This window comes from Astyanax mexicanus, chromosome 7, assembly GCF_023375975.1.
Source record: "Astyanax mexicanus isolate ESR-SI-001 chromosome 7, AstMex3_surface, whole genome shotgun sequence".
In the NCBI taxonomy this organism is placed as follows: Eukaryota; Metazoa; Chordata; class Actinopteri; order Characiformes; family Acestrorhamphidae; genus Astyanax; species Astyanax mexicanus.
In genome coordinates, this window is record NC_064414.1 from 48,243,930 (window position 1) to 48,270,000 (window position 26,071).

The 26,071-nt window shown below is 43.0% G+C and overlaps 1 protein-coding gene across 9 annotated transcripts in view; it reads right to left on the reverse strand.

Annotated features, from left to right (window-relative positions):
* inpp4b (inositol polyphosphate-4-phosphatase type II B) overlaps nucleotides 1-26,071 on the reverse strand; it is a 446,954-nt gene that overhangs the window by 91,252 nt on the left and 329,631 nt on the right. For all 9 annotated transcript variants that reach the window (XM_049481670.1, XM_049481669.1, XM_049481668.1 and 6 more), the window contains 2 exons: nucleotides 15,025-15,129; nucleotides 887-995 (listed from right to left, as the gene is read on the reverse strand). In XM_049481670.1, the coding sequence (XP_049337627.1) occupies nucleotides 887-995; nucleotides 15,025-15,129 (214 nt within the window). The remainder of the gene's footprint in view (nucleotides 1-886; nucleotides 996-15,024; nucleotides 15,130-26,071) is intronic.

The window sequence follows — 26,071 nt, forward strand, 5'->3', positions numbered from 1 at the left end:
TTTTACTTTTTTTCCCATCGTGGTCCTATATTATTTTGAACAAAACTCAATTTATGAGAAGCTAAAGAACACATCTTAACCAGGGGTGCCAATAATTATGGAGGGCACTGTATATATATATATATATATATATAGAATGTTCTCTCAATTTACATATTTTAGAACAGTTTTTTCAGTCACTGTTCTGTGATGTTCTCCTTCATTAACCCTCTTCTAGAATCTTACCCCTGATTTTAATTCCTCTCGAATGTTCTAGATTGTTTACCTAATCATACACAGTTAATCACAATGCTGACTGCTACCTTACAGTTACCTTATAAACTGCTTTGTTTAAATAGCAAGTGAGCTTAATGAATATACCTACGCCAATGGGCGTGGTGGTCTCAAAAAAATTCTGGCATATTGCGCTACTGACTGAATTTAATCTGTACACATGACAACAGTCAGATGTTCATTGCTATCTTGGCAACACAGGCGCGTCACACTTGCCCAACACTTACACGTCCTAAATCAAGCTGTACTGTGCAGAGTTGATGGCTTGCCTACAGATCACTAAAATAGAGGGTCCTTAGAAAGTTTATACTTGATTCTAGAATGGTCTCACTTACTCACAGTTTTCTAGACTGTATCTTCCAGGTCATACACCTTTAGAATGCCATTTTTCTTTCACACTGTACTAACAAGTGCTCCTTATTCTGCTCATTCTGGAAAAAAATAAATTAAAAAAAGCTTGCTGTCATTAATGTCAGAATGTCAGTGTTTGGTGGGATGTGTTGGGTCAGTGGGGATGTGTTGGGTCGGGGGGGTGTGTTGGGTCGGGGGGGTGTGTTGGGTCGGGGGGGATGTGTTGGGTCAGTGGGATGCACTGGGTCAGAGGGTCACTCACCTCTTCTTCTCAGCCTCGTATCTGCTGAGGAGCTTCTGCAGGCCTCCGTTCTTGAAGCCCTGGAAGTGGGCAGCTGGGGCTCCAACTGTGATCACATCATAGAAGGAGTCTATAGACAGAAAACACACACACACACACACACACATACACACCTGTCAGCATGTAGCCAGCAGACCTTTTCACCTGCACAGCTGACGTGCACTGAATTCCAAAGAGAGATTAATCTGCGCAGGAGATTATCTTCCGCAGACAAACACAATGTTCTGAAATACCGTCTCACACTCATTAATGATGCTAAAAGTTTGAGGCGCTTCTCACAGGTCTTAGAACAGTGCTGGGAAGATAATAATAATAATAATAATAATAACGCTCTCTGTTAAGCCTGTCTCTCATGGACGCTATAAGCCTAACTGTCAATTCTCGTTCAGCGCTGAGAGTTCACCTTCTCTGAACCTGTAATCTCAGTGAAGTTGCTGTGCTATTTATACGGGTCGCTCAACATTTCGCCAATTAATCCCTTTTTCGTGCTCGCCCAGATGAGGTGAAGTCAGATGAAATCACTGGTGAGATTCTTCCCCCTCCTGCACGCTGTTGGACGACGTGTCAGAGCCACTTAGACTAAACTAATGGAAGGGGGCTCTGTAGGGACACCTACACTACTCACTGCTCTACTCAGCAGTCGAGGAATAGAACCAGTAGCTACTGAGGGAAACAGTGGAGAAGTCATTTGTTGGGGATGTACAATGTTACAAGTTAAATGTGTAAGTTCCTCAACCCTGTAGGCACTCTACCCCCAACTGCTTTACTTTTATTAATTAATTACTGTTACTATAGTCAAATTCATTGGTCCTAAAATAGAGCCCTGGGGTACTCCACAAAATTGGATAAAATGTTACAAGCTAAATAGCAATTAAAAAACCTTGTAATTCTAGGATTTAGGGTGTTAAAGGATTGTTAAAGGTTCTTCCAAAAATCCCTAGGGTGCTTTGAATAAACTTTAAGAAAGCGCTTCTTTCTTAAAGTGCTTCAATAAACATTTTCTTCTAAAAAAAAAAGACATTTGTTGAAGATTCCTTCATTTCTTAAGCTAAAGAACTGGTCAGATGCTCACAGACAATAAGGCTAAAAGTAGGTTAATAGTGCAGTTAGAAAACAAGGCTACTGATTTAAAAGTGACCAGAATATGGGACAGACATGGGTAAAGTAGAATCATGAACCCAAAACTGAATCCAAGTCAACTAACCAAATGTGCAATTTAGAGAAATATGCAACAGGAGATCTCAAGGCAAACAAACAGGTTTAAATATATTGAACTAAATTAAACACAGGTGTAAGGTATCAGTACTATTAGTATTATGATAAATGTGAGAACAGTTTCTTATTGGATGGTAAGTGACAAGGCATAGAACGTAGGAAGTGAAGCATTATGGGAATTGTAGTGAGAATAATCAGTAGGGCCAGTAGGGAGATCCAAAGTGTGACTCTGAAGTGGATTTTTAGCATGATATATTTAATACAGAATATTATTGTCATAACACATTTTAACATACAATTTGTTTTTCCAAAAAGAAATAACTGAATAGTGTTAACTGTGTAAAATGTAAATGTGGACAAAAGTACAGGACAAACGTTCAAAAGACAGTAACCAGCTTGCTAATCCACCAGCTACCTTTGTGAAACAAGAGAAAAAAAAAGAAAGAAAAGATGAGAAATAAACAGATATTCTTTTTGGCAGTTCCACAGTTTAAAAAAATATATATGTCTAGTTCAGGGGTCAGCAATAGGCGTGGCCCGCAAGCATGAAACATCTGGCCTGTGAGGTTGTTTGAACTATAATGAACGATAATGAAAAAAAAAAAAAAAAAGCTTCTCTGGTGAGCTTTTGTTTACATCCCTGTCTCTCTGTCGCGCTCAGCATGACTTTAGTTTCCGCCCTTTTTCGTTTTTCTGCCTCTTCTTGGGCTTCCTATCTCCTTATAAAGGCCTTTTTCCTGCTGTGTCCCAATTCACTAGCCAAGGGGCAGTGGTAGTGTATTGGACCGCGACCCTGACAACACGGGTTCCATCCCGCATGCGGAGCGGTGTGTTTACTTACTTGTTTTTTCTTTCTTCTAGGGTTTACCTGCTTTAAGATAACCTCTTCTGCAATTGGGTTCAACAACCCTCTGGGCTGGAGAGCTACTAGTCTGTAGCACTTTATCCCATTACACTTCACCTTTCAAAACAGATAAACAGATTTTTTTTGTGGCCTGTCACGTAATGGCTTGGAAAATATCTGGCCCACGGCCAAATTTAATTGTAGGCCCCTGATCTAGTTCATCCTACAATCCATCCCCAGAGTCTGGCAAAGTTACGACTTTCCTCATATAAACAGTGTTTTCAGGTTTCTCCTGACTCCCTTCAGCACTACAAACATGATCAATCTATTGATGAAAGGATGAAAGCTAACTGATGAACACGGGAGGAAGATAATAAGGCCAGGGATTGCATTTGTCATGATAAGCTGTAATTTGATTACTGTAGTTGTCACAGCTGGGCTTTTGGCTCCTGCTGTTCAGAGGGAGGGACGAGAGCTGAATTCTCCGGGAAAAAGTCCCAAGTTGGAGAAAAGCCCAGTGGCAACAATGACAATTTCATGGACATAAAAAAAAAGCATTCAGATTGGGCTCTTTAGATAAACGAGCTGAAATCGCCTGATCTTGCAGCTGAAACCCAGATATCTCACATGACTTTAAAGGAGAGGGAGAAAGGCGGATAATTGTTGAGCAAATCCTTTAAGTAGGGGGCTGAGTAAACGCTTTAGGAGTAATGCTCCTCTGTTGTCTGTATATGAGAGAAGGATGAACTGAGGCTGGCAGAGACAGAAGAGCTGGACAGCTGGAGAGTGTTATAACTAATACAGTAACATGAGAAATGACCAGATTAAACAAGAGAATAGCATAGACATCATGCTGTATATACACTTTTCGGACAAAAGTATTTGGACGCTAGGGGTGGGCGATATGGTCTCAAAATAATATCACAATATTTGATGATATTTTGTAGCAATTCGATACTTTTGGCGATAGGATAAAAATTATATACTAATAATTGCTCTCCAAATATCTCAATTGATCTAGGAGTGAAGTAGAGTGAATGATACTGGACATATATAATCTGTCTCTAGTAGGGCTGCACGATATATCATTTAAACATCATCATCGTGAAGTGTGCATGCGCAATAGTGACATCGCAGGACGTGCAATGTCACATAAAGCAATTAAATCAAACACGTTGTGTTGCAATGCTTTGATTCTTGACACAAGAAGTACAGCAGATGCACAGCGCTGTCTCTGTGTCTGTGTAAGTGACAGGCTGCTGCTGCCTGCGCGAAAAGGTGGTTGGGCACATGCTTTTAAATGCACGTGTTGAAAGCTGTGCACCTCAGTCCAGCACAGTTTTGCACAGATATTTCCAGTTACAGCTGAATTCACGCTTTTAATCCAAGAAAAACGCTCTTTTTTATCTTTCAAAAAGGCATTTAAATGACTGATTAAAGGGCAGATTACTGTTGTCGGCGCTGACTCAGCTCTTGATCGGTCCAGACGCAAGACCTTCATCTTGTAACTACACTTGAAAAGAAGGGGTAGGGGTAAGTGGTAAGTAGGGCCAAGGGGTGAAATGGGATTGAGTCTTAGTATTGCAAGGTGGTTTCTGTGGTACTCCAGGTGGCTAATGGGATGCTCACTACTACATCTCTAGAGCTACTACAGTTTTAAAACATGCTTGCTATACTAATGGAGATTATTTCTAGAGTAATCCAGAGTGGTTATTATGGTCTCTCCACTGGTTGCAAATCGCTACTGCTCACTGGGAGTTACTATGATGCTGCAAAATAGTTGTGTAATTTAGAATATGTGTCAGCAATGGGAGCAATGTAAAGTAGCTGTCTCCTCTTTTTAATAAGATAAGATTTTTGGATACATCTTTGATTCTACTGGTGTTAAACTATAAAGTAGCCTTGAGCACTTTTCAGAATTTTAATGAAAAGCTGATGCATCAACTTTGCCCTGGTTCTCTGTAATATATACAGACTCTCTAAATGTATCTGAGCTACATCACTGCCTATACTTATCAAGACCATGCACACTAACCTTGAATAATCTGCTCTTTAACAGAGAATCAGAAATCTTAAGTATACTATGTATTATGAACCATTTATTTAATATTTTAAGAAAAACGACTTCAGTCTTCAAAAAAAAAGGCCTGAAGCAAAAGTCGAAACACACTGCCTGGTCAGTGTCTACTGTATTAACATTCACAGCTAAAGGCTTTCTGTAGCATCAAATATCTGTTTCAGTTGGGGGCGGATTTTCTGCCATTTTTATCCTATAATTAAAGGTAATTTAAATGGTTGAGCGATGGCAAAGAAGACCCAATTTTGGTTAAATAAACAAGCAGAATTCTACTGTGCAAACACTAGTTGCCAAACTGCAGTATTTTTGGCTTAATTTCTACTGAACAGATGGGAATGGGATCACGTTTTTATGTTCTCTACAGTTATTTGTTTCACGAGAAAATTACTGTTCACAAGTGTTTAGGAGTATATACATGCTATATGCTACATTAATTAAAAATGAGAAAAATGGGAGGTTCTAAAAGTGCAGTGTGGTACTATAATATGATGAAACTGCTGCAACAAGTGAAGTTGATCTAGATATTTTACCACCAGCTGTGAGTACCACTGAAAAATGGAAGTGTTTAGGAACCACCGAAACTCATCATCATCAACCATCAAGTGTTTGACCACAAAGTTATGCATTACAATAAACCTATAGTTCAGAAAATTCTCCAACCAACTCTCTACTAATCAATAACAGAGCTACTAAGTAGAGCTACATACCTGCTACATGCAGAGCTGCAAAGCAGACTGACAACGCATTAATAACTATAGGTTTAGAATGGGATGTCATTACACAAAAGCCTGTAGGTGTAATGTGACATACAGCTGTTTCAAATCCTTTTTGTGCATCTAGTACTTCTTTAACTCAATGCGTGACCAACTACTGGAGGATAGGAATGCATTACGACTACAAATGTGGATTCACCTGGTTACAAGCAAAATACAGCTCTGGAAAAAATACAGATACGGCCTCAGTTTCTGAATCAGTTTCTTTGATTTAGCTATTTAAAGGTATATATTTAAAGTATGAGCAAAATGAATATAGTTGTTGTATTCTTCAAACTATGAACAACATTTCTCCCAAATTTCAAATAAAAAAATTGTCATTTAGAGCATTTATTTGAAAAAAATGAACAATGGCTCAAATAATGCAAAGAAAACAAGTTCATATTCGTAAAGTTTTAAGAGTTCAGAAATCAATATTTGTTGGAATAACCCTGATTTTTAATCACAGTTTTTTATGCATCTTGGCATCATGTTCTCCTACACCAGTCTTACACACTGCTTTTGGATAACTTTATGCTTTTACTCCTGGTGCACAAATAAAAAATGTAAGCAGTTCAGTTTGGTTTGATGGCTTGTGATCATCCATCTTCCTCTTGATTATATTCCAGAGGTTTTCAATTTGGTACTCATCATTTCTAAGTGGTATATGCTGCATCCCATAGCTCCTATCTCTGCCATGCCATTACACACACACCATTAAAATCCCAGAACTCCACGCACTGTTATTCAGAGAATTATGACTAATATCCCTCAGCGCAAAGCCGGCCGTGAGTGGCCTTGCAATATTTGAGCGTGAATTGAACGGGTCATGCAACAGTAGTGCAGGCTGCTAGCGGTGGGCTTTACGTGAGGTCACTTAACGAGCCAGCCTGCAGACTCAAACAGGAATTTAGCCTTGGGACACATTTGACAGCAATTAATGATCGGCCTCTCTGCAGGCATGGCACCCCGGAGCGCCACGCGGGCCACACCGCCGGCTCCGCGGCCACTTTCGTCCTACACTAATGACGACAGGGGCTCTCTCTCTCTCTCTCTCTCTCTCTCTCTCTCTCTCACCATACTGAAACCCTCCCAGCGTTCCCACAGCCCCATGAGCATATCTAATTGGTCGCCTCAAAACAGCACAGCAGTGCCGTGAAATATGGAGGCAGGTCAGGAGCATAAGTCACGCATGGCCCAATTTAGAGCTGATTTGCTCAGATTTTCCCAAAGCCCATAAATCGGAACACAGGGACAGGAAGAGTCCAGAAGAGGAAAAGAACACAAACCAGTGAGGAGCTGGAATTATTCACAGTTAACCAGAAAGCCTGGACGGGTTAAGTAAGACAGAATACATACATACATATATATATATATATATATATATATATATATATAGTCTAAATGAGGAAAAAGAAGGTGTTTTGACGCACTTTCTCCTGCTCCTCGAATCCGCCTGAACAAGCAAGAGGAACAATTCCAGGGAGATAAACCCTACCAGAGCTCATAAAATAAACATACACAAATTCCATATCTGCATAAAATATGATCAAAGCTACAGCACGTAAAAAAAAAACGACAAGCCATCTGTTTGCTACACACAACAACAAGCCGTAAAGGTTTATGGATTATTATAAAGATTTAGGGTTATTTTAGAACACACTGAATACGGACAGTAATTTACCGCCAGTCAAAACAAACAAGGACTGATTACGCAAGAGTGTAATCAGCACTGCTTTGATCTGGGTGGCTGTATCACACGCCTTTGTCATGTTTGTTCTATATAACATCCCTGCAGAGACATTTAGATGTTAAAGGTGGCATAGAATATTATAGAATATTGCATATTTTAGCTCTTTGATGTAAAAATAGCAATAGAATGCTCACGTTGTTTAACAAGCCCATTTACAACCTTTTTATTTTGTCTCAGAATGAAACACACTGAATTTATTATATATTTTAGCAATCTATAGCGCATTGTCAGTCCTGACGCTGTCAGTCTACCCATTCAGGACAACTGTTCTCCTAAAGACTCCATTTCCCAGCATTCTCAGCCCATGGAACTACAATGACTCGGCTGAACGCATGACTCTGCAGCATTCACCCTTTCTCTCTTTCTGATTGCTCATTTCCCACACCTGTTTGTATTAGTATAAATAGTCCTCTGTTTCCTCTGTTCCCAGCCGAGTATTATCTAGTTTACTAGCTCTGTTACGATGTGTTTTCCCTCTTTCTTGGCTTATTTTTATTGACCCTTTTCTGCTCTTAGTTTACTGTCTTGTCCAGAGACGCATTAGTCAATTACGCATTAAATTTAGGGTGTGTTGGTGTGTATTTGTTATCCTGAGGGCACAAAAAACATGCCTTGCACGGCTTGAAACACATAAAAGGCATGTACCAATTCTCTTAATTAATCATGGGTATGGTTAATTTTGGGCGTAACGTGAAATAAACCAATCAGTGTGTCACTTGCCATTCCCTTTAAGAGGCGTATGCACTCTGACTTAACTAACAAAAAAGATGCAGAGATTTCAGACCTCAAATAATGCAAAGAAAACAAATTCATAATTAAAGTTTAAAGAGTTCAGAAATCAATATTTGGTGGAATAATCCTGGTTTTTAATCACAGTTTGATTTCATGCATCTTCGGCATGTTCTCCTCCACCAGTCTTACACACTGCTTTTGGATAACTTTTTGCCACTCCTCGTGCAAAAATTCAAGCAGTTCAGTTTTGTTTGATGGCTTGTGATCCTTAATTTTTCTTTTTGATTATATTCCAGAGGTTTTCAATTTGGTAAAATCAAAGAAACTCATCTTATATTTTTTATTACAGAGCTGTATATTGTGTGTACATTTCTTGTAAATCTGCTCTGTTACAACATCAGTTAAAAACTTTGCAAAGCTTCACAAAAATGGGATTAGATTCACATTTACTATAATACTTAATACCTGAGTAATTAGATTTTTGTTTTACACACATTTCCCAATGCAGTCCCTGAAGATCCAAGTGGTGCTTAAATTTGGTGGTTTGTGTTGCCATGACGCCTCGCCTGAACTTCCACACTCCTCAACCCACTCCAGCACTTGACGAGCGCTGAGGAGCGCTGCAGTGCCTTGTTGGCAGATTACATTTTTTATGATTTTCCACCAAAAATATCAGACAGATCCTTCAAACGCATCCAACACAGCTGCTAAATTTAAGTATATCTGAACATCTGAGCTCCTCTTTCTGACAGGCAGTGTAGGCAGCAACAGGCAGAATAGAGAAACGTAGCCATGCTGGATCATTTTCACTCAATATAGCAATATAGCTCCCTTATGAGATGCAAAACACAAGGCTGAGCTTTCATGATGCAGTTTCTATGGTTCTATGGTTCTATAGTTTTCTATGGTCTAGATATTAACTGGATACCTGTTGTAAGCTAGGTACTGTTCCAATAGACGAATTAAGTATTTTGGGTCAATAGGTCACATATTTAATGTGTTCAAGGACAATTAATCTAAATTACTCAAAAATTCAACAGAAGGTTTAAGCCTAGTTATTGAGATGATTTAGACATAGTAAAATATTTAGTACATAGATTTATTCTTAGCAATAAGATGAAAATGAAGTCTGTATATCGTCACTGTCCAATAAAAAACAAGTATCTCCATTTTTGTAGATGTTTAGATTACTACATAATTTGAACAGACAAACTGTCCCTTTTGTGTCATATTTTCTTGATGAACGGACCAATAGAAATACTTAAAAATCACCTGAAATAAACTGCCTCTTTTTACATTGACTTCCATTGAAAGTTTAGATATTTTTTTTTCTCTCCTGTAAAGTTGCTGTTTTGGAGGTTCTTGTTTTTTTATTGGAAAGCAACAAAATGCACTATGCATTTGGGTTTTCATTGGCTGTAAGCCAAAATCCTTAACAATAAAATAAATAAACGCTTAAAATAGATCACTCTGTGTGTTTAATACATCTATATAATATATGAGTTTCACATTTTTAACTGAATTACTGAAATAAAGTAACGTTTCAAAGATAGGCTAATTTTTTGAGATGGCCCTGTAGATAGTGTTAGCTTTTAGCCTAACAAGGATACATGCTTAACCTTGCACAATGCATCGGGATGATATTTCGCATGTCCATTTAGCTCCAGTTTGGGTAATCAGGTAAGGTAGAGCAGTTTATGTTCGAGATAGCAGATGATGAAGAGAAGAATTGGTAAAAATGGCTAAAAACATGTTTTTTGGTACCAGATACATGGTTTGTTTTCCACTACTACAACTCCCACCCAAAATCACCATAGTTGGTAATATCACAGCTCTCGCTGGATTGTTTCTTTGGCCATACACTGACATGTCAAAGTAAAAAAAAATGGCAGTGTGAAAACTGATTGTTTCATCAGCCACTAATTACAGAAGTACAGAAAAAAAAACATTTAGTTTATTTGTGATTAACTGTAATGCCGCAAATGTTGCTCTAAGTCACAATAAGGTGCCCCCCCTCAATGTCAAACCCACTCTTATGCCTTAAGGTAAGTGATAACATAGAGCTACTCTCAGCAGCAGAGAAAGAGTTAATTGTTCTTACAGCCTACAACACTGAGGCCAGTCAGCTGTATCACAATATATATTACACCTAAACAGATAGGATAGGTAGCCTTGTGGGTGACTACACACTGATGGTGGGTAAGACACACCCAGTATGCAAATAGCTGGTTCTAGGAGCCAATGAGGAAGCTCAATGAGGAACTCAAATGAATCACTTTATCTTAACCAAAAGTATGGCAAAATGAACAATCCATTTTTGGGTCAAGACTTCAAAAATCAGCTTAAGTGATGCAAAGAAAAATTCGGTACCACTTTAAAATAAGATAAAGGGTTTATAAATGGTTTAGTTTATTAATGGTTACTAATTGGGTTGTAAATGCCTTTAAAATCATTAATAATCAGTTGTAACACATACGTAGAAATGTACATAGACCTGTTGTTTGCCTAATAACTGATTATTAATGATTTTTAAGACATTTACAACCTAATTAGTAACCATTAATAAACTAATTGTAAACCATTTATAAACCCTTTATAAAGGTAGTCTTATTTTAAAGTGGTACCAAAAATACTGTAGTATTTACAGTAGGTTATATTAAATTCATTCATTAATGCAATAAGTAGAGCAGTGAGATTTTACACTGTGAAGCCAAATTGTGCTAACATAAAAAAAATGGGTTAATATATGATTGTCAGGAATACCCAGGCAGGGTGACGAGGAAAGCGGACACAAGTGCAGGTAGGGTGAAATCAATAAATAATAATTTAATAAATAAATAACAAGTAACAAAGAAACAAGAAACAAGTAAACACTTAAATACGGAACAGGGAGATATATACAAGGAACAAGGGAGTGAACCAAATAAATGAAACTAGTTAAACAAATAACCAATAACCAAAACAAACCAGTAAGACTAGAGAACATAAACTAAGCAAAACAAGAAGTACTAATGATAAACAAACAGGGAGTAAATAAACAAAGAAACAAACGAGGTAAGAACACAAAGAAACTAGAAACTACCAAGAATAACCAAGAAGATAAAAAAAACTAAACAGGGCAGGGATATATATTTACAAGGGAAAAACAAACAAGAAGCTAATACTAGACAGGGAAAAACTAGGCTGGACAATAATAAATAAACTAAGCAGAAAGGAACTAAGCACTAAGCAGGGAACTGGGGAAACGAGGAAGAAACAAGAAACTAGAAAACTAAACAAGAAATAAACACGGAGCAAGAACTAGGGCTATGAAACGCAGAGAAACACAGAGAGACAAAACAACAGGGGAAGGTGCAAAGACCGACGGAGACAAAGTGGCAGAGGAGGGCTATTTAAAGAAACAGGAAACACACTATAATTGGAAACACCTGGGGAAGGGGCGGAGCTACAAATGAGACAAGTGGTGGAAAGGTACTGAGACGGGAGACACAGGGGAGCATAGGTCACGTGGGGAAGACACACAGAGACACGAGACGAGACCAGGATGTGACAATGATATACTTCTGATAATGTAACAGTTAATAAAACCAGCAAATAATAAATCAGCTATTCAAACTCTGCCTCTCTTTGGTTCGTGAGGGACATGATGTCAAATCTAACAAGCCCACCTCTGCAATTCAGAACCGCATTAAAGTGTCGAGCACACACTCCACACACGCAGCGCAAGTGTGTATTGTGCTGCCCAGCCACTGCGTCCTCTGAAAATACACTGCGTCCTCATTAGTGAGCTGTCCTCCTGCTTGCCTGTAATTAAAGTTCACCTGTCAGCGTCTCCTGCTGACCTCTGTCTGCCTCCACCGCCCCCTACCACTCTGATAAGCGTGGAGAAGCAGGTGGAGAGGGAAGGCTGCGGGGAACGCTGCGCTCGAGTGCAGCCCAGGCTCTTCATATAGGCCACCATATACACACAACATTCTTAAGGTCCTTTTACACCTTTTAAGGATGTTTTCACATAGAAAAATGGATATACAATTTAAAACTTAGTGGAACCTATACTCACAAACGTATGATGCATTTTTTTTTAGCATTCTGTGTTCGGTAAAGAGGGATAGAAACTCCACAACTCTCTCACAAAGTTGTGTCTAATGGTCCAAGTGCTGCCATTATGATCGGGAGATTGGTGGTTCCAATCCCGGTCATGCAGCTGGCCATCAGCTACTGGAGCCCTGATAAAGCACAACTAGCCTTACTCTCTCTGGGTGGGTAGAGGACACTCTTTCCCCTAATCACTCCTAGGGTGATGTCGATCAGCACAAGGCTGCATCTGTGAGCTGATGTATCAGAACCGAGTCGCTGCCCTTTCCTCCGAGTGCACTGTGATGCTACTCTGTAATGCTGCATCAGCAACAGTTCAAAAAGAGGCGGAGTCTGACTTCATATGTATAATAGGAGGCATATGCTAGTCTTCACCCTCCCTGTGTTGTGGCATCTACAGCTGAGTAGCTGAGTATAATGGGTAGAACAACTGACTTAGCTAAATTAAGAGAAAAATATGAGAAAATTAGAAAAAAAGAGAAAAAAAACTCATAAATGTCCAGTTTTTCTGTTTCTCTGCTCCCTGTCCACTTCTGCTCTCTATAACTCCACACACGTGATCAAGACTTTAGCAGACTAACACTAGCTCCTAAACACACTTAAACAAATACCTCCATAAAATGGGAGAAATGAAAGAAATGCCAAATTTTGGTTCCTCAAGCAAAACAAACAAAAATAAAAATACAAAGAAAAATATGTGGAAAATATGTGATCAATCGTAATTGGTCAAAGTGTTCAAGGAACAGACTGAACATTGAGACATCTGAGGATTCTCTAGTCTTTGGTCTTGTCCCGGTTGGTCATAGCGTGGTAAGAAGCTAATGCTAATACTGCTCCAGCCATGGTTCTGGAGAACTAAACTGCTCCTTAAAACCTGACTGGTAAAATTCATACATAAGGCACACTGACGATTTTTGGAGAAATTAAAGGATTTTACGTGCAGAAAAAAAAACGGTACCAGTTTACTGTACGAGTGTCTTCATTTTTCAGGCAGGATGTATCTAAAAATGCCCCTCAGTCGACACGAGTTCTGTGTTTTGTTGCTGGCTCACCTCTGAACTGGTCTGATTAGTCTTATCCCAAAACCCTTCTGCTGACAGAAGACCTGGCCTCTCCGAGCAACAACAGTTCACAGCACAAAGTTCAGCAAAAAACATGCAAGTGAAATCACTCAAACAGGAGAAACTCACTGCTCTTCAGGATGAACCTCAGAGGTGCTGAGTTCACGCCTTTTTTCCACCTTAAATAAATAAAGGAGGCTCTGTAAGCCAGGGCTCAGCAACCTTCACCGCAAAGGGCTGCAGGATTTCATTCCCACCAAGAAGAGGCACAACCCAACCCGGCTTGTTTAATCAGCTGGTCTCAGACTTCAAACAGTCGATTAGCTATATGAGGTGAGCTCTGGCTTGCTGGAATAAAACCCTGCAGCTCAGCTATTTGTAGACTTAAGTTTTAAGTGGGTACGGTAGAAGAATACACAACTAAGAGAACGTCTTTATCTAGATCTATTCAACCTGGATATATATTGCTGGTGCTGTAAAAGGTCTCTAGGACTAGCCAATAGTAATTAGCCAATACACACTGAGGTAGAGGTGAGAAATGTGGGCTGGAGGGCTTCTCTAACATACTTACAAAACCTGGCAATTAACAGGTGAGGTGAATTAGGTGTGTTTGAGCAGAAAAATCACAAAACTGTGCAGAAATTCTGCCTTCAATGACCTTAATGAGTTGCCCACCACTGCTCTGTGGTCTGCTGTTCTCTGGAAATGGCAATGGATAGAGCATTTTCTTTTTTTCATGTCATTTTTTATTGTTTTTGGCCAACTATAACATTGGCATGAGGTTTCTAACCTCTCAAACAACCACCCACCCACCCATCAACCCTAACATAACCCTTTTCCTTGGCAATTTGTAGTGTAAGGTGTACGAGAGAGGGAAAGAGCATTTTCTAATCAATAAAGAACAGTTAGAAAAGATAATTAGTAGTTGTCAACCTGCACCAACTAATGTAAGATCTTTGCTAACTAGATCTCTAAAGACCTTCCTAAACGAATAAGACAGATAAATCTGTACTGTAGTCTGACAATGATTTGGTTTGATTATAGTAGATTTAGCGACGATTATGTGCAATGTGACAGAGTTTCTGGTCTACTTTCTGCCTACAACTCAAACTCAAACTACAATTCCCTGTGGCCTCGGCCTATGACTGCAGCACAGCAGTGCCAATATTACACATTATAGCACCAACCTCAAGTGTATTATTGCTTAAATATCTTAAACTACACAAAATAAATAAGGCCACAAAATTCGATATTTCAATTCTCTGCGTGTCTCCCGGTATAAAAGACGTCCACAAAATCAGATGAGCATTGATTATATTTAATTTAACATTTTTAAAAATGTATTTACTGTTTTTTTTTACACACAGTCCGCCACCCACCCAGATCGTGTCCACAACCCACTTTTGTGTCCCGACCCACTAGCTGAGAATCGCTAGTGTAGTGTGTAAGCTTTGTTTCAGGCCCACAGAGTCAATCTTCACAAAAGACAGAGAGAAACATGAATAGATACAGGGAAGAATAGAGAAAAGAGACAGGAACAGTTTTGTTCTTGACACTCAGGTGCCTGTACCTGTTTTCCTGGGACACGTGACCCTCATGCGCTGCGTGTGCAGATTGATGGGGATGAACTCCAGGTATTTCTGGGCTTTGCTGCAGCTGGGCTTGAACACCGGACCTGAGGACAAAGCAGAGGGCACAGGCACTTACTACGCACATAATCTCCTTTATTAATTATAAAAACAACAGCAAGGGTTGGTTGCCCTTGCCTCTACACGGGTTTGGGAAGTCCCTCAACATCTGCTTCTGCTGAGTTATGGGCCTGTTGAGCCCAGAGGAAGAAAAAAAAATAGCCTTTTACACATTTACAAGACTTTTATTTTAGTGGCCTGACTTTATGCACCGGTAGTGAAGTGGGAGTTCTATATGTGGGATGACTTCATGGGTATCATTAAGGTCTTACTGTCTTCACTGGCCACTACAAAGACAATCTATTGCTTTTAAATGGACTATAGCTCTTCTCAGAAATTAATGACAGGAAGGGAATTAAACATAAATTGTAAGAGAGTCCAAAAGGGGCCTTTAATCCAATTTTCATTCAAATGTGAGAGTGAGCTTTTATCCCCCGCTTCATGAATAAAAGTGAAAAGAATAATTATTGACCTTGGGTTGCAACGCTAATGACCAGCGATGATGTCCAATACTGGCAAACTACAAGATGTAGCAAACTACTGAGATAAAATACACACAAATCTGATTATAAAAGCTGCAATAGAGTGTTTAAAAAATATATAATAAGATAAGTCTACATAAAGATCTGCTAATTTGCACCTTAATCCGGTAAGTGTGGGATTTCATGGACTTTCTGCTTTACCTGCTTTGAACAAAAGCAGCCAATTAAAATCTTCTTGGCAAGATAAAACAAAGTGGCACGGTGAGGCCAGGAACAGCTCAGTCACACCTCGCTGTCTTTCGCCTTGCCTTAAATCGGAAATATGCAAATACAGTCCAAAAAATTGCTTTCAAATGATGCTCACAAATGGAAAAGTACCTTCAGAAAGAGCAAACGGTCTGACATTTATTTCGGAACTTGGTCTGAAATTACACGTTGTAAAAAAAACAAACATCAGAAAACAACAAGATAAAGCAACACTGAGCAAGTAAACAATCAATATTCCCCCAGAACATAACAAGGTTTTGTTTCCCAGTGTTCATACGGGACGAGATCTCTGCAGATCTCTCATGAAAAGCAAGCTGCAGAGTAGAAGGCTTGAAAAATATACTCGCCATCTTCTAAACCTGTCAGTTTAAAAAGGCATACAATTGTTGTTCATGATGTTAGAAAAGGCCAGGATGGATGTTTTTTGATCATGTGGACCATACATAGGGTTCAACGTTTACATTTACTGTATTTTTCACACTATAAGGTGCACTTAAAATCCTTTATTTACCTTACAATCCAGTGCGTCTTATGTATGAATTTTACCAGTCAGGTATTAAGGAGCAGTAAAGCCACTCTGATGAAGTACAGAGTTATACAGGAGCTTCAGTGAAGTTTCTCCAGCACCAAGGCTGGAGCAGTATTAGCATTAGCTGCTAACCGCAGCGCTAGCTCTTTTGCTGTTCAGAGGTGAGTAACTAAATCGGACTGTAGTCTGCGTCTTTACCATGTTAAAACAAGCTACGTGGGACGAACCGCTAGATGATAGTGCCCTGGCTTACCAGAACACTCAAGGTTCCTTAGTTTAGTGCTATCGGGCAGCTTTTACTAGCGCTAAGTGTTGCTGCTAACCGTGCTGTTGAAAATAATGAAAATCGTTATAGATGTAAACAGTAGTTTTTAATAAGCTTCTTGTGCACTTTTTAAGTTACTAATGTCTCGTTTTAAATCTCTGAATTCTAGCAAGGAGGTGTGGAGCTACTTTGAGCTGGATAACGGTGGGAAAAGAGATTTATCGAATTATCAGATTATGCCCTGTATCACCCAGTCTGAAGGGTGTTTGAACAAACTGTTAAAATTTCTGGATCTCAGAACGCTGTGGGAGAACAGAGGTGTGCTATTTATCAAAGGTAAGTACTTTTTATCATGTTTTACTACACCAAAAGTCTATTTTACACCGGAGTTTATCTTTAATAGCTCCCTATAGTTCATGTCTGGGTGCATGCAAATAGTTGATGTTGTCCGTAAGTATTTGGACATAGAGTGTATGGAACTAATTCAACCTGAGCTTGAGCTGGAACTGTAGCTATGCCAATAATACCCTCTGCTGCTTTTACCCCCGTGACACTTCCGCTGTGGTGTTGCTATACTGTGACCTATCTGCTGCAATCATGCCACACTTTACTTTTCTTGCCAACCAGTGTGTGTGTGTGTGTGTGTGTGAATGGTAGCTGTGGTGTTGTATCGTGAGAACAGCGTTCACAGCTATGAACAACACATTAAAACATTCGCTCACACAACCACAATCATAGTGCACTTTTACACAGGTTCACACTCTCAACGCTGAGAGAGCAGTTGAGTGCTGAATATTACCGGCCCACAGGCACAGGTTATATGTGACATGTACATTATTGACCAGAAACAGAGCGTTAACAACACCTCCCTGTGGTGTTCCACCTCCAGCAGGATGTCTTGCGGACCTGCAGAGAAGAGATCCCACCCTAGAGGCTCCTTAACATAGTTACTCTGAGAGAAGTGTCTCTTTGAGAGAAATTAAAACAGCAAAACTATTGTGTATATATTTATTAACACTATATGGAAAAAAAAATGGTTAAAAGCATTGGAACATATGGTCATTCATTGTTTTTTTTGTTTTTTTACAAAATTAAGGGTATTTGTTGGAGTAGCTGCTTCTACTGCCTTTATTTGATTGCATTCACTGACAAGAGCCAGTGTTTATGAGGTCAGGATGGTGAATAACCAATGATCACCAACCTACCTCAAACCGAACTCACCAACTCATCCCAACAGTACTGGATGGAGCTCCACAGTTCTTCTACTACTCCACAGCTCAATGCCTAAAGCTGTGGGGTTTTAAACCATTCCAGCCCACATCTAGCATTGCTAGCCATGATACCAACAAGTTTGTGTTTATCTGCTCCAGAGAGTCCTATTGTTTTGGAAGTAAAATACACATATACACTAAGGTGTTTGCTATTGTATAGCTGTTTGTTACTAAAAATGTTGAAAAATGTACTTTTTTGCAAGTTTACTTGTGTTGGTTTCTAATGTGTTGCTAGGTTGTCGCTAAGGTGTTGTTAAATGGTTGCTGAGGTGTTGCTAGGGTAAAAAAAATGGAACAGCCATTTGGTTTTTAAGGTGCTGCTTGTTTGTTACTAAGGTGTTTTCAAATGATTGCTAAGGTGTTGCTATGGTAAACAAATAAAAATGGAACAGCCATTTGGTTTCTAAGGTGTTGCTAAGGTTTTGTTGAAGGGTAGCTTAGCTGTTGCTATGGTAAAAAAAATGTGGAACAGCCACTTGGTTTCTAAGGTGTTGTTAAGGTGTTGTTAAAGAATAGCTCAGGTTTTGCTATGGTAAACAAAAAAATGGAACAGCCATGTGGTTTCCAAAGTGTTGCTAGGTTGTTACTAAGGTGATGTTAAATGTTTGCCATGGTGTTAGAACATAGAACAGCCATTTGGTTTCTACGGTGTTGCTAGGCTGAAAAAAGGAACTGCTATGAAACTGCTATGTGTTAACTTTTTTTTTATATTGAAAATTTTACAGCTCAATGCAAAATTGGGGTTATCCAAACAGTTTTCATTAAATTTACACTTCCCCATGCCTACAGTACCGCCTCCGTTGGCTAAAAGCAAGTAGTGAACATACTTGAAAACAGCACCCCTGGATCTATAAATAATGTCATTTGGTCTTAGCTCAATCTGCTTTAAATCAGTAAGCTAACTAATAAACAATGCACCAAAATAAAAAAAAAAATAATAAAATACTGTGGCGTGGAAGAGGAAGGAGGACTCGGGAGACTCATTGCAAGTACTCAACAGCTCTTTATTAACAGGCTTGCCACTCACTTATAGCCTTTAACAAGGCTAGGAGAACAAAACCCAACTGCTAACACAGTACAAACAGCCCTGAGGCCATCAACCCAGCTATCCCACACAAAGATGGTAGGTCCCCTTAACCCACCCAAAACATACCCCCATAATGCCCCGCTGGCCCCGGATTACCATACCCCGCCCCCACAGGCACACTAGAAGCTGGCACACACACACACACACACACAGACGCCACATAGCCCCCCCCCAAGGGTCAGCCGTCCCGGCGACCCCACAAGCCCAACAAGAACCCCATTAACAACAAAACTTTTTTTTTTTTTTTTTTTTACAATCAGTCACACACAAAGTCCTCCAGGCGGGCGGGCGGCCTTCTCTCCCGTGGCTGCCTTGAGCCTCCGCAGAGCCAGAGTCCGGGCCAGGTTCGGGATCAGGTCCGATAGGCCCCGCCCCACCGCCCACCGTGTCCAACAGTTTAGGACGGTAAGGGGCCAACCGATCGCGGTGCACAATCATTCTGCGTCTGCCCCACCGGATCCTGTACACCACCTCCCCAAGCCTGGACAGCACCAAGCACGGGCCCACCCAGGCTTTGGGGAGCCTTTATCTGTGGGGGCGAGGGTTTGGCTGTACAACCCTCAGCGTAAGAAGGGACTGTGCCCGAAGCTTCAGTCGGCATGGGTGGGCCCGTGCTTGGTGCTCCACCAGCCACCAGCCCGTCACTCTGTGGATGAAGGGGCGTCGTCCTGGTCTTATGTATGCCCAAGATGCGGCAGACCTCCGCCATGACCTCCGACTCGAAGTTCCTCTCCTGGTCGCTATGCAGCTCCTCCGGAACCCCGAATCTGCAGAAGAACTCCCGCACCAGGACGTCTGCAGTAGTGACCGCCCCTTGGTCCGGCACCGCGTAGGCCTCCGGCCACTTCGTAAAATAGTCCATCGCCACTAAGACATAGCGGTTCCCAGAGTCCGTCACCGGGAAGGGGCCCAACACATCTACGGCCACCCGCTCCATCGGGCCGCCGCACTGGTAGGGGTGAAGTGGGGCGCGGGGCGCCCTCGCGGGGCCTTTCTTGGTGGCGCACACGTCACAACAGTGCACGAAGAGCTCCACATCAGCCCTGCACCCAGGCCAATAGAAGCGTTGTTGCAGGCGCTTCAGGGTTTTGGTAACGCCAAAGTGTCCAGCCCCAGGCGACCCATGGACTCCCCGTAGGACCGAATCCCTAAGCGCCCGCGGTATCACCACCTGAAACACGCGCCGCCCATTCGCCGGATCCTCCCAGGTATGACACAGCACGCCATCAGATAAGCTAAAGCTAGCCCAGTTGGAGCGCAGCGCTTTAGCGACCGGACCCAACGGCACCACCTCCTCCCACGACGGCGCGACATTCGCCTCGAGCGCGTGTACTGCCCACATTAAGTCGTGATCCGCCCGTTGCGCATCTCGGATCTGTTCTACGGACACCTGGGCCACCGCTACACTGCCGGCCACATCCGCTGAGACTGCAGCGCAACGAGCAGTCTCAGCGGATTTCTCCTCCGCACGAGCGCAATGCTTACAGTCAATGGCCGCACACGGCCGGCGAGACAAAGCGTCCGCGTTACCATGGCTACTGCCCGGTCGGTGCACAACCTCGAAGCTAAACTCCTGGAGTCTAGATATCCAGCGCGCAAGCTGGCCCTCGGGCTCGCGGAAACGCATGAGCCACTGTAGCGAGGCGTGGTCGGTGCGCAGCAGAAATGGGACCCCATACACATACGGTCGGAAATGCTTAAGGCTCTCGACCACCGCGAGTAGCTCCCGGCGCGTTACGCAATAGTTACGCTCCGCCTTGTCCAGGCGGCGGCTATAGTACGCTATTACGCACTCTGAGCCATCCTGAACCTGTGACAGGACCGCTCCGAGGCCACGGTCGCTCGCATCAGTATCCACAATGAAACTCTCCGACATATTCGGATACGCCAGAACTGGAGCATTGCATAGACGGCTTTTTAGCTCCTCGAACGCACGCTCCGCCTTTTCAGACCAACGGAATGTCACACCCAGTCTAGTTAAATTGTGAAGCGGCGCCGCCACGTCCGCGAACCCCCTGATAAACCGCCTGTAATACGATGCGAGCCCCACGAAACTACGAACCATTTTCGCGTTACGTGGGACAGGCCAGTCACGGACAGCCTCCGTCTTTTTAGGGTCGGTTTCCACACCAGCACCGCTCACTACATGGCCCAGAAAATTCACGCGCTGCCTCAGCAGGTTACACTTCGCCGGGTTGAGCTTCAGGTTAGCCGCCTGAATCGCGCCGAGCACCACCTCGAGGTGAGAGAGTGCGGAGTCGAAGTCGGTCCCGTGCGCCATGACGTCATCCAGGTAAACAACGCAGCACGAACGCGGGATCCCGCTTAACACGCGCTCCATAAGACGCTCGAAAGTAGCCGGCGAGTTACACAAACCAAACGGGAGCACCGTGCAATGCCATAGAGCCGAGCCGAGCGAGAAAGCGGTTTTCTCCCTATCCCCTTCAGCTAGGGGCACCTGCCAATACCCGCTCCTCAAATCTAGCGAGCTGAACCAGGCTGAGCCCGATAGCTGATCTAGTGTATCGTCGATCCTGGGAAGCGGATAAGAGTCGAGCTTCGTGACGGCGTTAAGTCGGCGATAATCAACGCAAAAACGCCAGTTCCCGTCCTTCTTTTTTGCAAGGACCACCGGGGCCGACCACGGGCTGCTCGAAGGCTCAATAACGCCCGCACTCGCCATATCACGGACTAACTGCTCAGCCGCTACGCGTTTCGCTAATGCCAGACGGTGCGGTCTCAGCCTGATGGGCTGGGCGTCACCTGTGTTTATAGAATGAAACGCAAGGCTAGTCCTAGTACACTCACGCTCAGACACAGCGAAGCTAGCTCGAAAACGCTCAATCAGGTCGCGTAAGCGCAGTTGTTGGGGCTCTGATAAGCCCACACAACTGCGCTCCAGCATCTCTTCTATCGGATCGATAATTAACCCCGCATCTAACGGACCCTCGAACATAACGTGCACCGAATCACACGCATCCCCCCCCAACGGCTCACTTACCCCACACTCGTCATGTTCCTCTACGGGGAGTCCAGTCACCAGAACCGAGCCCCGTGCACAATCAATGACGGCTCCAACGCGTGCGAGCAGGTCCTTGCCCAGAATGCACGGATCATTGATGTGCCCAATCCAGAACTCCTGCTGAAAGGGGCCCTTGCCAACATCAATTGTCAGCTCCGTTAATCCCAGGAGAGCGATAGGATCTCCGGTGACTGAAGAGAGCGCGATGCGCCGGCTGTAGTCCACCACAAACTCGCCTGCCACACTCCTCGCAAGCTCAGGCTTTATCAGCGAGACTGACGAGCCCGTGTCCACCAGCGCGTCCACCGTCACTCCATTCAGCGTGCACTTCAGAAAATAGCCGCCGGGTCCGACAGCTCCGTGATCAGGTTCCGAGGGTAAGCCTAGAATCCCTGGGGCCACCGTAACCCTCACTTGGTGGTCCCGGCTCCGTTTCCCGGCCGGCCGCACTGCGCTCGCTTGTGGCCACGCCCCCCGCAATGCCAGCACTCCAGTTGCGCCTCAGGCCGGCTCCGCCTCCATCTCGGTGGATCATCTGCTCCGGGCGACGCCCCCCACGGTTCCGGATGACTGGACGGGATGAGTTCGGACCGCTCAGCCACCTCCACCGCGGCCTCCAGGGTCTGTGGGTCGGCCAGTCTCACATGTTTGCGCAGCTCGTCTGGCTCTAGGGCGCGCAGGAAATTATCCAGCGCGAGACTTCTCTGAGCCGCTCGCGGAAATGCCGGATAGGCTTGGCGGGTTAGCAGAGCCATCTCAGATGCCAGCACGCCCAAAGTCTCTCCCCGCTGCCGGCGCCGGTCCGCCACTAGCATTTTGGCGGCCGCCTCGGAAGGTTGACGGCTGAAACGGGTTCTCAGCGCCCGCGTTAAGTCAGACAGCTCGCAGCGGCACTCCGCGGGGAGCTCGATCAGCACCCTCAGTGCGTCTCCCTGCAGCGCCAGACAGAGGTTGGCCGCCGTCTCAGCATCCGTCCAGCCCGCACGGCCCGCCACGATCTCCAGCTGGGCTTCGAAGGCCGTCCAGTCAGCGCTGCCGTCATAGAATGACAGGCGGGGATGAGCCGTCAAGCTAGCCGTCAGCGCGCCGTCCACTCTGGGAGCCGGCACCACCGACTCCACGCCATCCGCTCCGCGAGCCGGCGCTGGCGTCACCACGCAGTCCACTTTGGGAGCCGGCGCCGCCGTCCTCGCGCCATCCGTTCCGCGGGCTCGACCTTCGGACAGCCTGCTGGCGCCGTCCGGTCTGGGTCCACTCCGCTGGTCAGTCTTGCCCCTCGTCCGCTGGTCCGCCGTTATCCTCTCCAGCCGTTCGATTTCCCCTGCCAGCAGCTCCATATCATCCAGCAGGGCCACTTCTGACACCAAATGTGGCGTGGAAGAGGAAGGAGGACTCGGGAGACTCATTGCAAGTACTCAACAGCTCTTTATTAACAGGCTTGCCACTCACTTATAGCCTTTAACAAGGCTAGGAGAGCGAAACCCAACTGCCACCACAGCGCAAACAGCCCTGAGGCCACCAACCCAGCTATCCCACACAAAGATGGTAGGTCCCCTTAACCCACCCAAAACATACCCCCATAATGCCCCGCTGGCCCCGGATTACCATACCCCGCCCCCACAGGCACACTAGAAGCTGGCACACACACACACACACACAGACGCCACAATACTGTATCTACCTCCGACAATTTTTTAAAGATCTTTGGTAAATGGATTTAATTCAGTTCAGGACAGCTAAAGTTAAAGCCTTTTTTAGATACATAAATGTAGGACTTTTAAAGGACAAGCACAGCCCAGCATCCTTCTACAACCATACTAATAACCACATAACATAATAACAACAAATTTTCAAAGAATATTCTAAGAAAAATAGGCAGAATTGTCAGCTCTGTCCATCGGAGCAGATTACAGCGAGAGAGTAAATCACATTTAGAAAGTGAAAGAGGCTGAATAATCACATCTCTTTCTGAATACTTCTCCTGACAGAGTGATGGGTGAGTTGACTGATTTACTGTCAGATTCAATATACACTCCTTTCAATCCTTAAGCTCTCCTGCAGTGCTTATTTTCTCTGTAAAAGAATAGACATCATTTTCATTCAACTTTTGACCCTTTCAGAGTTACTTCTGAGCTATTTCTATTCTAGCAGCCAGTCTGGCCAGAGTAAAGTTAAAAATGTATGAGGTGCTGTGGCTCACTCAGCACAACAAAGCCACAAAGTCCTGCCAAACACCAGCCTGGGCTGAACAGACTGATAAATATGCAAATGAATAGTGCACATCTACTTACAAGTGTGTTTTTACAATTACGATATTTTCGCATTTTCATAAAACACTGTGTACCACACAAAAATAATTTATGGTAAAGTACAGGGGTTGGACAATGAAACTGAAACATTTTAGTGTGGGAGGTTTCATGGCTAAATTGGAGCAGCCTGGTGGCCAATCTTCATTAATTGCACATTGCACCAGTAAGAGCAGAGTGTGAAGGTTCAATTAGCAGGGTAAGAGCACAGTTTTACTCAAAAAAATTGCAATGCACACAACATTATGGGTGACATACCAGAGTTCAAAAGAGGACAAATTGTTGGTGCACGTCTTGCTGGCGCATCTGTGACGCATCAAGAGCCACGGTATCCAGGGTAATGTCAGCATACCACCAAGAAGGATCAACCACATCCAACAGGATTAACTGTGGACACTGTAAGAGGAAGCTGTCTGAAAGGGATGTTTGGGTGCTAACCCGGATTGTATCCAAAAAACATAAAACCACGACTGAACAAATCACAACAGAATTCAATGTGCATCTCAACTCTCCTGTTTCCACCAGAACTGTCCGTCACCACAATAAATTATTGTGATCTAAAACCAGGTGTTTCAGTTTCATTGTCCAACCCCTGTAAATGCTATATGCTAAGCTTAAAAGTGTGGTTTAGGCAGGAGGTACACAAAATATAAATGTACTACGCCAGTTTGTACTAATAGGATGTTCTCCTTCTGCCACTGCACGTTTTCCACAATTTTTGATTTTTTTTTTGAAGTTGAGTAGCTCTTCTCTTTGGTTTTCAGATTGCACTGGATATTTGCGCATTCTCTAACACCTTTACATATAAAACATACTCAAAAGTTGGTTATATTAATACTTACTGTTACGGAAGTGAGGGGATGGACGTAAGTGCAGAATAATTATATTTATTTAAATTAACAAACTAAAACAAATTAACAAACAAACAAACGAAATAAACCAAAGTTACACTGAATACAAAACTACAAAACACTAAACTTGAAAACAGGAATCTAAGAGACAGCATGAAACAAACCTGAACACGGACAGCAAACAAACTAACAAATGACTAGACAAAGAAGGCTTGAAACAAAGGGGCTTATATACATGAGGAGGGAACAGGAAACTGGAAACACCTGAGGATCAATCAAGAGGGGGCGGGGTTACAAATCACTGATGACAGGGTGGGGCTAGGGCGGAGACAGGACCAAAACACAACGGAAGCACATGGCTGGGAAACATGACAGGTAAACAGAGGGGCAGGAGCACAAGAGACCAAATGAGGGAGAAACACAAGGCAGACATGGGCTAAGCTGTGACACTTACACCACATAAATACATATATAGCATGTAGCAGATGCTGCATGCTCATAAAAGAGAGTTAAATCAGTCTACAGTTTCTTCTCAGTGTTTTTTAAAGGGTGGCTCCAGTGAGAACTACTAAGCACTATGCGAGCTCTGCTACAGTTCTGCTAAGCATTAACACCAGAGGTGGCATTAACATTAATGCCAGAAACAGAAACTTCAGATCAAAATGTGAAACTCGTACAGTATATTATATAGATGTATTACACACAGAGTGATCTATTTTAAGTGTTTTTCTTTTATTGTTAATGATTATGGTTTACAACCAATGAAAACCCAAAAATCAGAGTCTAAGAAAATAAGAATATTATATAAGACCAACTGGTACTTTTGGCAGTATGGGCAGTGTGCCAAGT